Source organism: Cyanistes caeruleus, chromosome Z (assembly GCF_971803275.1).
Source record: "Cyanistes caeruleus chromosome Z, bCyaCae1.hap1.1, whole genome shotgun sequence".
Classification (NCBI taxonomy): domain Eukaryota; kingdom Metazoa; phylum Chordata; class Aves; order Passeriformes; family Paridae; genus Cyanistes; species Cyanistes caeruleus.
The window spans coordinates 48879236-48896138 of record NC_141732.1 but is presented as its reverse complement, the minus strand read 5'-3'; the positions used below and the strand labels follow the sequence as shown (position 1 = coordinate 48896138).

Sequence of the window (16903 nt, the reverse complement as noted above, 5' to 3'; positions counted from 1 at the left end):
AAGAAAGAAAGAAAGAAAGAAAGAAAGAAAGAAAGAAAGAAAGAAAGAAAGAAAGAAAGAAAGAAAGAAAGAAAGAAAGAAAGAAAGAAAGAAAGAAAGAAAGAAAGAAAGAAAGAAAGAAAGAAAGAAAGAAAGAAAGAAAGAAAGAAAGAGAGAAAGAAAGAAAGAAAGAAAGAAAGAAAGAGAGAAAGAGAGAAAGAGAGAAAGAGAGAAAGAGAGAAAGAAAGAAAAGGCAACCTGGACCAAAGAAGTCTAGATCTTACTTTAGAGAGGCTCTGGACATCATGGGAAATGCCAAAACTGGTTTGGAGACCTCAAGATGAGATTCTGGTTTATTAGTGAGTCTCTATTTGTATAACACACCATAAACAATCCACAGGTTGGTTTTGAGAGATGTAATACATGTCTGTGCAGAAATAGATGGAGTCTACTCCAGTGAAAACAATTAACAATAAAGAATCTTTAGAAGTCTACAATTTTTAATTGAAACATACTTTCTTGTACAGTTCTTACAACCTGCTATTAATTTCTTTTCAAGGAAACAGCAGTGCTTACAGGAAGAGAGCTGTTACATGACCTCAACTGACCTACATACATTTACTGAGACCCCAATTCAGAAAAACATACAAGCATATGCTTAATGTTAAACATGTGAATAGAAGACTGTTGAAGTCAAGGGTACTAATAAAGTTAGGTAGGTTCTTGTGCACCTTGCTAAATCAGCAACCACTTTCTGACAGTGTCTGAGCAGTTCTCTGGGTAACAAATTAAGTTTGGCTCCCTATGGCTTTATATCTCTACATTAAACTGAGATTCTTCTTTTTGTTTGCATCTTTCTAACTTCTTTCCTCCCTGCTTCTCCACTGTAGTTTCTTTGGTGCCTCAAAAGAGATGTGTTGCTTTTTTCTTCAGAATCTCTCTCTACTACCTGGCCACATACAGAAAGCACTCAGAGACTTCATAGATTTTGACAACTTTCCTTCCTGTCTCTTGAACTAATCTCAAAAAAAAGTTATAAAAACCATTGTTATACAAGTCCTGATCATTTGAACAGCTAGAAAAATCAAACAAATAAAGCAAGAAGGACTTTCTACAGTGCAGTAGCTGTTGAAATTGCAATACAATTATCTTGTATCAGCTGAAGGTAAACACTGCTGAAGTAAAAATGGGAACCTTAGCAAAGAAGTTACAGAGTGCTACAGCATAAAGCAGACTGGTGGTGGGTGAAAGCCTTATGGACACACACCAAAAGACTGATGTGACTAGTACAGGAAATTCATACTGTGTTACTGAAGTTATTATTCAGGAATGAGAATATAGGTATAATTTCATTTTGAATTTTCAGATTGAGGAACTTCTTAAGCATGTCAAATTGGATTGGCATTAAAATTCTTCAGATTTGACTTCTTCAAAATCCACAAAACTTTCCTTGCATTGGCACTTCTCTTGTGCTCCAAACAAATCTCAACATTGATACAATAATCAGTTCTGTGCTAAGGTACTATATTTTTATTGAACTATTTAATTCTGCAGGTTAATATTCACCAAAAAAACCAACAAACCAAAGAAACGAAAACAACTTTGAAAAGATATATTTTAATTTTTTTTTGTAACTTCAGAAAAAAAATGAACAGTTCAGGTTATTTATATCAAAAGGTTTCCATGACCCAATGAGAGACCTAACTGCATTTCAGAAAAACAGATACCCAGATATCTTTCTAAATACCAGTGTGACCTTCCACTTAATAATTGCTATAGGACAGTATTAATACCACACGCAATAATGCTGCACTATAACACAGCAACAAAATTAGCAACTTGACATATATACAGGGTCACAAGACAGTACACTTCATAACACACAAAGTTCCTGGGTTTGAAAATATATACAATGAAGTATTATGAGACACTCTTTCAAGGTTCATCTTTGGCTCATCCTGTACAATCAATTTGCTAGCCATATGTGGCTGGGGCAACACAGGCTTCTCATGCCACAGCCCCCAAAATGAAGACTGGCTAGGTCTGAGATGGCATGAACATCATAATTGGCTGCCATTCTATCTCTGGACAACCACACATCTGCTGGTCAGTTGTCCCAGAAGATCTCACATTCTGTAACATTCAGGTTCTCTGAGCCTCACAACAAATACAAATTCTGTGAGCAATCTGCTACAGACATTATTAATTCCTCACTCTTTTTCTACCAAGAAACATATCTCTGCCTGCAGCTGTGGCAGAAAATGAATGTCATGGCTCTTAGACCCACTACCTCACAACCCTTTGAGCCTACAAATGAGACAGCTCTTTTTTGTATCCTATGGTACTATCTGAAATGCTATCAAGAGGAAAACAGTTCCCACATGGAAAACAACCAAATTAGTACTTATTACAATAAATTAGTACTTTAACCCCAAATTTTATTTTATGAAATCCTTTCTAAAAGACATGAGTTGGACAGAAACACTTCTGTGGATCACAACATTACATACTCAGCATGAACCAAGCAAGTTTTCCCAGGCATTGCCCTAGCTACTTCCAAATAGTCTGAGAGCTTTTCATGGAAAGCCTGGTGCAGCATAAGCTACATTAAAAGCAACTTGATAAGTTGCCTTATTTCTGCTATATCTGTTTGTCAGCACCATATGTCAGCTTGGACACAACTAAAAGACACCCAACAGATAAAAATGTAATTATGTTAATTCTACTATCATATCTACATCACTACTCAAGCTATAGAGATACAAACAAACCCAGCAAGCTGACATATACTGGGCCAGCAGTTTCAAAAACCTACTTGTCCTACAAGTGACTTCTTTCTGTGCAGGCAACTGCCAGTCAGTAACAGAGGTTTCCACACCCTTTTTCCACACCCTTTCCAGTAGATGGAATGCAAGACTTCAGGGTGCAATTCTGGCAAGATTCATCGTGAAGAATCCACCAAGGCTGGATGGAAAAAGACATATTTACACTACTATAAAAGGTAAAAGTGAAGTTATGAAACAAAATCTTTCTCTTCTATTTGCTCAAAAGATAATTTAAAAAAATATACTTACTGAAATTACTGTTCCAGTGGTGGTGATGTTTCAGAATTTGACTAAAGAATAATCATAATTACACATTCTATTTCACGAGATGATCTCAAAGCACTTCATAAACATTAATTAACAACATCCAAGTATAAATTGGGATGATTAGAACATTTTGTTCAAGCTTTGGAGGAGGAGAAAAAAAAATCAAGCGGAAGCACAAAGGACTTGTGCTGCAAGTTAATATATTAGAGCCAATAGAATAATACACGCTTCCTGGCTTCAAGTAAAATATTCAAAATTCTAGAACATGCTGCAAAATGACAGGCGAATCAGAGAAGATGTTTCAGCACGGGAAAGAAAAGTAAATTTCTCAATTAAAATATGGAAGTTCATCTTCATTAGAGTCAAAATATACCTTGTTAAGTAAAAGGGGGTTGTCTGTCTGCATTCAATGCTGTCCTCTTACTGCCTAGAAGGCAACAGTAAGTGTTAACGACATTTACCCTTCCTAATAAGAGTCACTCACACTTCACTGTTATTCTTTGTTATTGCTCAGGACAGGCACTAGCACCTCATTGAAAGATCAGTGCTGCAAGGGAAAAAAAGTCCCCTTGAGATCCCTTGGACTTCAAGAAAAACAGTAAATCAACTGATGCTGGACAGATGACAAGTTTGATTCTCTGTGGCCCTCCTTGGTTCCTAAGTGTCTGTGGACCTAAATTTCCTAAGTGCCTGAAGTCAAGGCTGACACACAGACAATCAAAACCACACCTAAACTCAAAGTAAGAGATTTCTAAACTGGAAAAAACGTCTTAAATCCATTTAAGTGTCATGGTCTGGACTCCATACTCTCTAATTGAGTTAATCTCCATTGATGTGTAGCTGAATGGTTAATATCACAACCTTATCACCTCCAGGACCATGATTTGAATTCAGCCCAAGGTTCTCTGCAAAGAGAATAGTCTACAAAAAGCAGAATTTCTAAACTCTGAGCTGCTTTTAGTGAGAAGAATGATGTTAATTCCTCACATTCTTGGCACAACCCACTCCCCTCCACAGGCACACACATATTTCCCTTCAATCAATAGCTTTACGCCCTTTTTGTTTTCTTTATTTTATAACAAGTCACTGCATTTCTCACAAGAAAATTGAGATGAACAGTAACCCCAAGATCCTGTCCTCAACTATTTATTTGACACAGTGCAGGATATGTTCTGGTAGAGGTTCCAACATGGCATTGTCAGCAAGTGATTTTCCAGGCTACAAGGAAAGCCATTCTCTACTCTTCCTTCATCCACAGAGAATCAATCTCAAAAACAGAGATTTTCAAAGACACACACAGTCACAATGTACTAGAAATAGAATTATAATTTATAGATTTTTCAAGTACATGTATATATACATAAATATACATAGACACACATACACACACTCATACACACACATATGCACACTCATATGTGTTTGAAGGAAAAAGATCTGTGATCATAAATGGTTAATATAAATTCAGCCACATTCTGAAGCAAGAAAGCTGGAAATAGTTTCCTCTTTGGCTTACCTGCCAAGACCCAAGTTCAGGGCTCTGTTTCTTCTGAAATGCTTGATGGCATCACTCACACCTAAAACAGCCTAGGGAATGAACTATTCCTCTCACCTCCTTCATCCTTCACTCTGCTTTGGGTGTTTGTGATTTCATCAACTATCACAAGAGAGACACAGGATCATGAACTCAAGCCTTGGCAGGTGAAGAGATTTTCAGCTCCATTTTAAAAAGTAAGCACACATGGTCCTGGCGCACGTCTGACAGACCTTCAGTAACAAACATTTCTGTGCTCTGCAGTCTATTAGCTGTGAGAGAAGTACATCAGTGGGATCACAGCTTCTCACCCCTAGTACTGTAAACAGTCAGTACACATTCCAGATAGGACAAATACACCTACACAAAAGTCTCTCTCTTTTTCTCCCTTTTCCTTTTTTTTTGATTGACAGCCATAAATCCTTTCCATTAAACAGCCACTTTTACATTTCAGAGCAATATGAAGCACTATGGCTATAAAGGCTAACTATTCCATAGAAATCATTAGGAACTAGCATGATGCATACTTCTGTTGATCACCAGGGGTTATACAGCCCTCTGCTTCATTACCCTTGCAAGATGCAAGACACTGAGCAGCAATAGCACACCTCTCCAGCTGCACATATTCTGGAAAACCCAATGATCTTTGCATGTACTGAGACATCTGTTGTCACATAACTTGTCCTGGTGGCATTCAGAAGTGTCATCTGCTCTCTGGACTTTATTTTTATTGTTGTTTGGTTGAAGTGTGAACCATGATAAATATCCTGATATAGTACTAGTGTAATCAGGAGCGTTAAGCATCAGAGAGATCTTAGGGAAGATAGTGCAGATACAGAGAAAATCTGAAAGTACTTCACACTGTAGAACAACTGGCACTGCTTTGCTCGAACACACAACAAAGCTCCTCCCTGGCTCAGTAGTTGTGCTGTGTTTCCTATCTCCCTTTTCAGTCTTTTAAGGTTTATCGGAGCTTTTTCCACCCTCTGTTTAGGGTAAAGACATAATAGTCACACCTAGATTAGAATACCTAAGAAGAGTCATAGAAGAGAATCTCCATTCCACAGAAGTGTATGGGAGTCATACTAAACTGACACACAGGGGAAAAGAAAAACTCTTCCAGAGTTTCAAATATTAGCATACAGTGATTCCATGGGAGGAATAGAACACTCAGAAGATGGACATTTAACAGATCTTTTACATCATCTTGTGCTAAAGAGGAAAAGTCAGAGATCAAGGGAAAGTGAAACTAAGGTGAGGCTGAAGAAGGGAAAATAAGCAAGTAAAAAAAAGTGGGGGGGGAAGAGAGGCAGTGACAAAAGAATAAGGAAATTGAAGTGGAAAGAGAGGGAGAAAGGAATAGAGCAGCTGAAAGAACAAGAAACAGGCAGAGCACATACAAAAGAAAGACTTTTAAATCCTGTGTGTACTGCAGGACTAGATGTCTGGATAAATGTTATCCAGCTTTGAGTCTTGTTTGCTCTGAGGGCCACTGTTAAAAAACATCAGAACCAAAGGACACACATGAGTTAAAAATAACTGCAAGGAAGAAAAGAAAACACAAGACAGGATTGTATCTAACAAAGCTGAAGAAAGTATATTAATCTGTAAGAAGGTAACTTCCTTCATTATCAAGTAATTAAAGTGGGTGGCAGTTATTATGGATAACACGATGTTGTATGTGAAAGGCTTACATTCTACTTTGGCTGTGTTAAAATCTTTACTAGATAAACTTCTTAACCTTTATTTGCATCAGTTTTACAAGTTATTTTTTTTAAAAAAAGGCATATTCCTCATAGAGGCATGGAAACACTAAGTAACTGCTTCTTAAAAGGCATGGAGATTCTCCAGTGGCCACAGCTAAAAGAGTGTAAAGTATTAATTAACGTTTTGGCAAATAGACCAATGAGGAAGCAAAGCCAATAAAATAAATACAAAACCTTCACAAACAAATTTTCTTTTTTATTTTTCACATATGAAACTGTCAATTAACATTTACTGGGTTGCAACAGTCAATTTTATTTTTCTTAATTTATTTGCCTATTTATTTTAATTTTCTTTAACAAATAATATAGAATACCAATATTTTAATGGAGTTCTTGTTGTGAAAGACAAAAACCTTTCCAAAAAAAAGAAAAAACCAAAAACCAAAAAAGAGAAAAACAAAAAGACAAAGAGTAAAATCACCTGACATCACTTGGGGAAAAAAAAAGCCCAACAGAAACTTTGCGTGACTCATGATTATAGATAGCAGACAACATTGAACTTAAATTATGATACCATCACTGCAGCAGCCTGACATTCCATGTCTACCTTGCAAAAGCTGGTATCAGAGCTTCTTTTCATTTGTTTTCTTTCTAATGTTCTTTATGTTTAAGCACTGGAGGCTGTTTGACAAGCTGTTAAATGAAATAGTCCTTGTGCTTAGGTTCTACAGCAGAAGTTCAAAGATCCTAAAAGGCAAATGATTTCAGACAGAAAATCTAAGACTCTATAGAGCCTCTAAAAGAGATTAGAGAGCAAGCCAATGGTGGGCAATATTTAATTCTAAGAATAGTAAAGCAATTTCTATCTGTGCAATTTCTATCTATGTGTGTATTTAGAAGGTGAAATGATAACGGATTATTTTGAGAAAGAAAGAAATTAGGAACAATATTATTAAAGATGTTCAAACTTCTTTCTTTGGCCTTTACCCAAATATCTTCATTTAATCTGGATGGAAAAATGAACAAACTAGTGATGGCAAACTAGTACAGGAACCAACTTACCCGTACTATGAAGAGAAACTATGTTTTGCAATAATTTGAGAAACTGTTTGTCAAATATAACTGACAATATCCGTTATATCAGTGTATATATATGCTGATACATATATGTGAATATATGTGAGTATGTAGTTTCACTATGCATATAGCTAACTTTTCTTTTAAAATCTCAGAACTGAATTACTTAAACACTGCTAAGCAGTTAATAATTTCAATGAGTTTGTTTTAGTTATGGGATTTCGTTTTTTTGAAAAAATATCTAAAACTGCCCACAACTTCCTACTTTCTGCCCTGAACCATGTATACCTTCTGAAAGCAAACCTTCTTAGCTGACTTCTTGCTTAACAGTTGCTTAGGACTACTGAACAATCACAACAATGGAAGACTAGACCAATTTTCCCAAAGCAGAAAATGATACCTAATAATTTTGAATTTCAACATTTTTTTTTTAGCATGTTTCAGCTACAGGAAAGACCTTCATTTAGGATTAGTGATTTCCCATATAGTGTCCAGTATATGAACTTTTGTGAGTGAGTCTCCTTTTGGACCTGTAAAATACCCATAGTCTTCCAGCTGGCATTAGTTTTGACTTTGTTCTATGTTTTTAATTTTTTTAAAATTTCTCATAGCTGTGAGCAGCACCAGAGAGTCTGGAAGCTAAGATGTTGCCTATAAGCTACTGACTAATCTACTTTTTTTTCAAGGGCATGATGATAAGAATGGAACTCCTAGGTCTAGACCATTTTTTCTAATTCTGCCAGTGTTCTGTTCTGTGCCTCTTCTTCCTTCTTTGTATTCTAAAGACGAGATATATTTTCCTCTTTTACACTGAGAGAGTACAACTATTTGACCACAAAACAGTTGAAAAAGTATTGAGCTGTTACTCAAAACTGAATCATTATTTGCATGCAGTCAGTTTATGGCCTCTAAGATGTAATCACATGTCCTTTCTTCTGCAGCTGGACCAGTGTAAAAGCTGAATGCCCCAGCTGCTCACTGCTAGTGGCATAATTCCTCTCAAGCCCTTTCCTCTCAGCACAATGAGAGTTAACTTGCACATTTAGAAGGAAGATTTTTCTAACCTGGTTTGTTTAGAGAGAACCTGGCTAGGGAGCAATTACAAATGCAACTATGCTAGCAAATGGATGGGGTATTCTCCCCAGCCCTGTGATCTCTGGTGGATCACGGAACAGCTGGCAAAGTTACCTCTTCTCTCAATTTAGGTGGAATTAAACCAGAGTTGGAGACTCACAGTTGAGCTGTTCTTTACAGAAAAAGTAAAGTCAATAGAGCCACTAGTCACATACATCTCTTTGAGTAGCATGTGCCATATCTGACCCAAAACACCTACTGCTTTTGACAAAAACCATCTCTTGTCATGTAAAAGACACATGAAATTAGGTGTTCCCAAAAGCAAAAACTTATGGGCTCACTAATCACATACAGGTCAACACCAAGTACAGTGAATTAGCTCCTTGAGACAGAAAAAACAAGCCTAAAATCTTAAGCACTCTGAATTCCTATGGAGCAAACACAATCCAGAATGATCCCCTATGCCATAAAGTCTTTTTAAGCATTAGTTCTAAAGATGAGAGAACAGCTCTTCTGCTAAGGCATTCATCCTGTGGCAGTCTGACGAGATTGGTGACCAAATGATCACTAACATTTCATTGATAGGTATCTATTCACTAGAAACTCAATTTATTGCATGGAGGCCAGAGAATCTTGCCAGGTCTTAATGACTTTCAGCTATTACTGGCAATATTGTGACTGTGCCCAAATGTGAAAGGCAGTGTTATCAAATTACCTCTGTGGCTTCAGGATTCCTTGATTTCCTGTGCTCTATTAACGCATCCACTGAATGAAGGCATAAATACTGCATTTTTCTCTGCCCATTGATTTTTAATTTGCTGTTTAGAAACATTAGTCAAAATGAAGGTATTACAAATAATCCCACCCACTATGCAGTACTAATAAACAACTGCTTTTCTGTTGTTTCACCATGTTTCAAAGCTTCCACGAGCTTTTTCTCAAAAGTTACAAGGAAAAAGTTGTGAGGCTTGCAGGGGGGTTGTTTATTTGGTTGATTGTTGTGTTTTTTTGGTTGGTTGGTTGGTTAGTTGGTCAGTTGGTTGTGGAAATCATCTGACAATAGTAGTTGATTTTGAGTGGATACATATATCCTACCCTTCAAAAACGCCTCCATTTAGAGAAAATATTAAAATATTTTAACATCACGTTGAGGGCACATTCAGCACAGGTAGATGTGTTAGACCATCCCAAAGCGTAAAACTCCAGTTTTGTGCCAGCTTTACAAATCTCTTGCATGGTGGTTAATTAATGAACACTGGAACTCGAACCTAGGTAAAGTGTTCTGGAATCTGTTACAACCATTACCTTTTTCTATTCTGTTACTTCTCTTAGTCCTTGCTACTAAGCTTCCTGTTTTTCCTCCCCTGAGGAAAAAACGGGAGAATAGTGTTATACATGATTCTGTAAAGTTACAAGTGTAAAGTATTATTTTTACTAGATTATGGTTCTCTAATTACACTACCATAGCAAACCTTTCCCTATGGATATATATTTGATATGTATTTATATGATATATGTATTTGATATACAATGAATATATAGTTGTATGTATGGTAAATTTACTGGCATTAATTTACTGGAAATAGGAGATAACTTAGGTGGGTTTGGACAGACAAGATACAAAGAACTATAATTTCTGACTAAGAGTCAGATGTTCCTCAGTTCACTGAATGGTAGCCTATCAACAATCCCATGGTTCGTGATATTCCAGATGGTTTGTTTTCATATTTGATACTTTTGATGCTCCTGTACCATGCCTACAATATTTCATTCAGAGTTTTCTGAATGTAAAAGCTGATTCTGAAAGCTTCAAACAATCCTTTGAAAAGTTTCAATCTATAATGATAAGCTTCATGGAAAAAAATGCCTGTTGGTCAAAGGAGACATTACCTGTCTGCACTTTTACTGTGCTAAAGTTACTATACATTTCCTTTCAAATTTCCCTGCATATCCCTTTTCTCCTTTCTAACAAAAACTTTCAATAGAGCTATTTTTAAAGAAGACATTTTTATTATCATAAATTTAATTAATTTTCCCAAGCTTTCTCTGCATGTATGTTTTACTAAGCATTCTCCTTTTCTGCGATATACTGCGTTTTCTAGCTTTAATGGAAAAAAAATGCACTTTTTGCCTAGAGATCCTGTGGAGATATTCAAAAGCCATCTGGACATGGTCCTGGACAAACAGTTCTAGGTGGCTCTGCTTGGACAGGATGACCTCCCTTCTAACCTTGACCAGTGTGTGATTCTTTGAAATTAGACAGATAAATTAACAGGGATGCTCGACTACACACCTATCATAGGTCTTCATTCACTCATTAAGAAAATCCACAGTCGAGTGCTAATGAAGTCAATATGTGGCAAGTCTGTAACAGCTGCCCTTAACTTTCACTGATAATTGTTCTCATTTAAATGGCATAATATTCAATATACTGTTGTTGAATATAGCAATGGTGAAATTCATGCCTGGGGGGCTACAATGTGACTGAGTTTTAGCCAGAGAAACTGAACTGTGACCTAATGGGGTATTACAGGCCTTTACAACTTTCAGATGCATAGGTCACAATCTCAGTCTGTATAAACATCCATGTAATTATATTACAAGCCATTCTTGCATATATTGAGATCATTCCAAAAGATAATTAAAACAAAATCAATGTGAGCATGATTCAACGGCCTTTAAAACAAGAAAACTACTGATTTCAGTCAGTCTTCTTGTCTGTAAGAGACACAGAATTACATTCCATGTTTGTAATATAGTTCACCTAATTATTAATCACATTTAGTAACCATCAGATTTCTAAGGTTATAACTTAAATCATATGTATCTTAAAATTATGCATTTTTTACATGTATTCCTTTACATATCAGATTTCTTCAGCCCTTGAGATCAGTAGCATTCAGAATCCAGGAACCTAAAATATGACGCAACATGCACATTACCCCAGTACATATCTCTTTAGTTATCTCTCATGTATCCATCTTAATTATATATAATATGTAAAATTTATAAATACATAACCAAACATTTATATCATACAAACATCATAGATTTCTACTGTACAAATATGATGGATATATCCTTATATGTTAATTTTAGAGTGGTAATAGAAAAAATGGATTCTGTTCTATTTGAATAGATGTAACACTTAGCCTTTACAAAATAGATGCCTGACAGAATCCTGAAACAATTAAAGAGCCCCATTCCATATGAGTCCTAACAAGAATAAAAATATTTCATTATTAAAGAATAAACCTTTTTATTTCCTTTTCTCTAGGACTGTTTTACAATTCAGTATATTTTTCTGTGAAAATCTCAAATATAAAGTATTTAAGAAAATATTTACAGGAGCAGAAGGTGAAGTTTTCCATAGAATCACATGTTCTGTCACACAAAGAGGAACTAAGAAATAGAGTCAGGATTTCTCAGAGCAGGTATAAATCCCATATTTTCAATAAAGTTTTAAGCTTGCTACCATTGCCTATGAAAGTAAGGCAATAAATCAGCAACTAAAATTTTCAAAGTTTTTTAGGCATTTCCATTTCAATAACTGGATGAATTCTAGATGATTAAGAGCTCCTACAAAGTCAGTAGCGATTAAGAGAATTCAGAAGTATGTAGTATTTAGTTGTTAATCAGAAATAGTCTTACAAAATGTAAAAAATCACTTTGGAACTCAATAGATTATGAAATTTTTCATGTAAGCAACTATACATATATTTATGACCATAGTCATAAAGCAAGCCTGTCCATTTTTCTGTTAAACATATTTTTCTTTTGACTGTCTGTATCAACTAATCTGCATTCAACACTTCTTTTAAAGCTATGTTTCAAAAATGGCCTTACAAAAAGGATTTTCCTGTTTATACATAAGGATACTTTCTAATATAATCATGAACACAATCCATTTAATCTACACATTTTTAGGTATCTTTCTAAAGAAGGAAAGAAAAGATGATGGAGCTGCTGACTTGCATCTTAGTTCCCCAAGTCAAACAGTAGCCCTTGAAAACTTGCCAGCTGCCTTTGATGGCCAGATAATGCTTGCAGGTATCTAACCTCAGTATTTCCAGTATTTAAGGCATTTCCTACAATAAACATAAGCAAGTACAAATAAATACTATGGTATGAAGGCACCTGTATTTTTTCAGCTTAGGAAAAATTGAATATTTTATTTTGCCAACATCATCATTAGGCTTCAACATGCCAGACTAAATTCACTCCATATCCTTGTACCTCTTTGGGTGCACCATCACTACATACATACACCAACAAAAAAAAAATAAAAATCAGTTAACTGTGTTTGAAAACATGCTTTGTTTTATTTCCTACCTGAAGAATGTAGCCTCGAACATAGTCTCGAAGTGTCCAGCCTAAGCCATGTAGAATATGCAGCACCTCCTCTTGCTTCAGTACACTGAAGAGTCGGTCAAGCAGTATCTTCAGTCTCACAGGCACAGCCTGAGTACCGTAGAGCATCAGGCTGCTGATGTCAAACACAACATTGGACTGCACAATCTCCACTTGGGTTGGGTGGTAGAGGTGCTGAGTACTAAGTTTGTCCAAGGCTGAAACAAAAGGGGTCAAGTATGAGGAACGAGCAAAGAAAAGACAAGAAAACAACTCCAAAAAGTCATGTATATACACCACACAGAAATAGAGAGTCACAGAATAGTTTGTGTTGGAAAGGACCTTTAAAGGTCCTGATCTTGAATATTTTCATGGATGGGGCGTCTAGATCCTCATTGGGCAACTACTCCAATGCCTCAACATTTTCAGAAAAATCTCCTTTATATTTCATCTAAATCTACTCTCCTCCTTTCAGCTTAAAGTCATTACCTCTTGTTCAATCCCTACATGACCTTGTCAAAAGTCTCTTCCCAGCATCTTGGTAGGCCTTCCTTCAGTACTAAAAGCCCAATAAGGTTGCCAAGGAGCCTTGCCCAAACTTCTTTTCAACTTTTTCCCTGGCTGAAGGATCTCAGCTCTCCCAGCTTTTCCTCAAAGGACAGGACCTCCATCCCTCTGATCACCTTGGTGGTCTCTTCTGGACTTGCTCAAACAAGTGCAAGTCTTTCCTTTCTGAGAACCCCAGAGGTAAGTCCTGCTACTCTAAGTGGCATTTCACCTGATGGGAGCAGAGAGGCAGGATCATCTACCACACCCTGCTGGCAGTGCTACTTTGGATGCAGACCAGGGTATGGTTGGATTTCTGGGCTGCAGGTGCACGTTGTTGAGTCATGTTCAGCTTTTCATCCACGGAAGTTCCCCAGATCCTTCTCTGAAGTGCTACTCTCAATGAGTTTATGTCTCAGTGTGTACTTGTGTTAGGGATTGCCCTGACCCAGGTGCAGCACCTTGGCCTTGCTGATCCTAACTTTGATTGGGTCCACTACCTCAAGCTTGCCTAGGTCCCTGTGGATGGCATCCTGTCTTTCTGGTGTGTCAACCATACCACTCAGCTTGGCGTCATCAGCAACCTTGCTAATGGACTCCCTATGCCGTTGACAAAGATATTAAACACTTCTAGTCCCAGTACAGACTCCTGATGGATGCCAGTCATCACTAAGGGATCCTTTTTCACAGATGCAGTCCAGAACAGTCCTAGTTTCCAAAGGTCACAAGTAATTTTAATTGCTATGGCAGAAGGGTTCTCAGGTGACACTCAGACACTGCAATACTCATAGTTCAAGAGAAATTTATGATTAACTAATGACCAAGACTGAAGCAATGCCAAATTGAATGGGACTGTTAAAGGTTTGATAGTTTCTAGAGGAAAAAAATAAAACAGATACTCCCTAAACTCCAGTCTTTTAAACATGTTAAAACTAAGCTCCACGATTTACCAAAAATTTGATTACTGCTACTAGAGCTGGCTAGTTCTTTTCACCTGGCTTTATGAATTCCATGTTATTCACTGATTCGAATAATTTAGAGATAAGGGAAATTTGCAGGATTAAGGTAATTCTTATCCCCTTGTGAAGTTAAAAAAGGTGGAATTGCTTATGACATCATGCATTTTCCTGAGTATTAATGTTTAAATTTAATTTTCTTTCTACTTTATGAACTCTATTGCATCATCTAAGCTTCTTACTGCTTTTTAAAACAAAATTTCTGAGCATTTTAAATAATCTTATAGGGACTTCTCCTGTACTTGGTTTCCTCTCGTCTTACGGTCACTAGAGAGTTCATGTACTCTTGATAAATTGCTTTCTTACATCCAGAGCGCAAAGGCCCTTATCATTTACTTGCTGGCTTCATTCAACACGTTTACTCCAAGGACTACATTGTCAAAGAGTTCCGGTTTCCTCATACTTCATTTCTTGCAACTGAATTGTCTGATCTTTCCTATTTCCTATTCTAGTGGCTAAGTCAACTTTGAATAAATAGCTCTAAATATTAATTTAACATTCAAATAAGATAAGAAATTGGCAAGCCTAGGGACGTCAGTCCCGTATCTCTTCACGGGATGTTTATACTGCAGTACATGAAGAGTGGGATTTTTTCTTCCAAAAGCTCTTCTTACAAAGTACTTCGCCTATGTAGGCTTCATGATGTGGGACTAATTTTTTTACAAAGTTTAATGAATGAGAATTTATTGGAGTTTAAACAGGTTAAATACCGTTCTGCCTGCCTTCCCTCCATCTTTCCCCTATTTAATGTATGATCTTTTTCTAGGATGGTTGTTTTGCTACTACCTTAATACATGTGTCATGAAAGTTCACAGCTAGAAAAGACAAGAAAATTGATATTTTTATTCTGCAGGTTGGACAGTATATGTAGTGGTATGTATGTACATGTACCTGAGGGACTGATCAACCATTTAGAAGGAGTAAAATAAAGTTGGGGATTTTTTACCTAATACTAGCATTACTCACAATAGGAATGGTGTAAATATTATTTATTATTAATTATTAATATATAATATTAACTTCATATAGATACCCTGTAAGAACACCTTCTAACAGACTATTGAAACTATTGAGTGGATCTGGATCTACCTGAGCTTTTCAGCTTCAGTCGTACAGAATGAGAATAGGATCAAAGGATACTAATTGGCTTCTCCAAGTTTATGCAAATTTAGACCAGAACCATGACAAAGACATGTTCAAAGACATCAAAACATACATTATTTTCTGAATAATTGATGCAATTGAATAATTGTTTCTCTCTTCTTAACAGTAAATACCATGCTTGCAGTGTGGAAAAGCAAGTTCTTCCATCTAAAGAAGACTTGTCATGCTGAGGATGTTAAGATCATTATTCTACTGTGGTCTAAGTGAGAATGATTATAAAACATCTTTATCTAAGGATTATTGGGTAGATTACAGATCTAATAGCTTTTAATTTCTTTATAAATGTGATTACAAAATTCTGTGGACATGTACCCACTTCATGTAAGGTGACCACTCTGAGGATAATAGCTTTGGAAAGGTTGAGGTGGAATGGAAAAGGGGAAAAATAAATAAAGTTTTTTTAAATAACTAATCACACTCTTTGACCATCTGATAGAAATTTTTGCAAACTAACCTGTACTATTTAATTAACTTCAATATTTATTTTTTAGCAGCATGATCTGTAGACCTCTGCTTCTCAACACACACACACACACACAAACAAAAATACTATTAGCATGATATTGGAACAACATTCCAAGTGACAATGATATTATCTCCAATTTTGATTTGTAGCTTTATTATGCATATACATAATAAGCAGTGAATTTTATCCTTTTCAAGTACAAGTCAAGATATGTAGTAAAATGTGGAATTTATAACACATCAAAACATACATTATTGCATGGCTGCATAAGAATATTTGTGAGCCAAAGACAAATCTCCTGCTACATGAAAATAAAATGGTAAATTAAATGAAAAGGAACACAGTTGTGTTCATATAGGAAATAAGAGTACTGAAAAATTCTGAAATTCTTTATGAATATAAACTATAGATACCCCCTCAAATTGCCAGAAGAATTAAAATTCTCACTCTAACTTGTAATTTATAAAAAATTTTTGTGTTCCTTTAAAAGATTGTTAAGGATGTAGCTGACAGAGAGAATTTTTGTAGCATTTCTCATTTCTCCTCTGGTACTCTTAATGAACTGATGTCAGTGTTCTAGGTGGATTCAAGAGGCCATTTATGTTGATGGACACTTTTTTAGGCAAGAGGTAAAGAAGGACCTGTCTTGTTGTTTTTCTCTAAAGAAAGGAGCATTAGCTTTAGCTTTCCTGCAAAATTTCTGATTCTTGACAAATCTCTGAGTAAATAGTTGTATTCTGCTGTCCTGAATTGCCCACATAATTTCATGTGGATAATGCAAAGTGATTACATTGTGCTCTAAACTACCGGTTTAGTTTATACATGCTAATGAACAATGAACTGTTTTACAGGTGAATATTCTCAACAATATCTGCAATAACTTATGATTTCACGAGCAA

At 36.0% G+C, this 16903-nt stretch overlaps 1 protein-coding gene across 7 annotated transcripts in view; it reads right to left on the bottom strand.

Annotated features, from left to right (window-relative positions):
- Window positions 1-16903, bottom strand: part of BNC2 (basonuclin zinc finger protein 2) — a 340849-nt gene that overhangs the window by 98512 nt on the left and 225434 nt on the right. For all 7 annotated transcript variants that reach the window (XM_086867613.1, XM_086867609.1, XM_086867611.1 and 4 more), the window contains exon 4: window positions 12795-13030. In XM_086867613.1, coding sequence (XP_086723739.1) covers window positions 12795-13030 — 236 coding nt within the window. The remainder of the gene's footprint in view (window positions 1-12794; window positions 13031-16903) is intronic.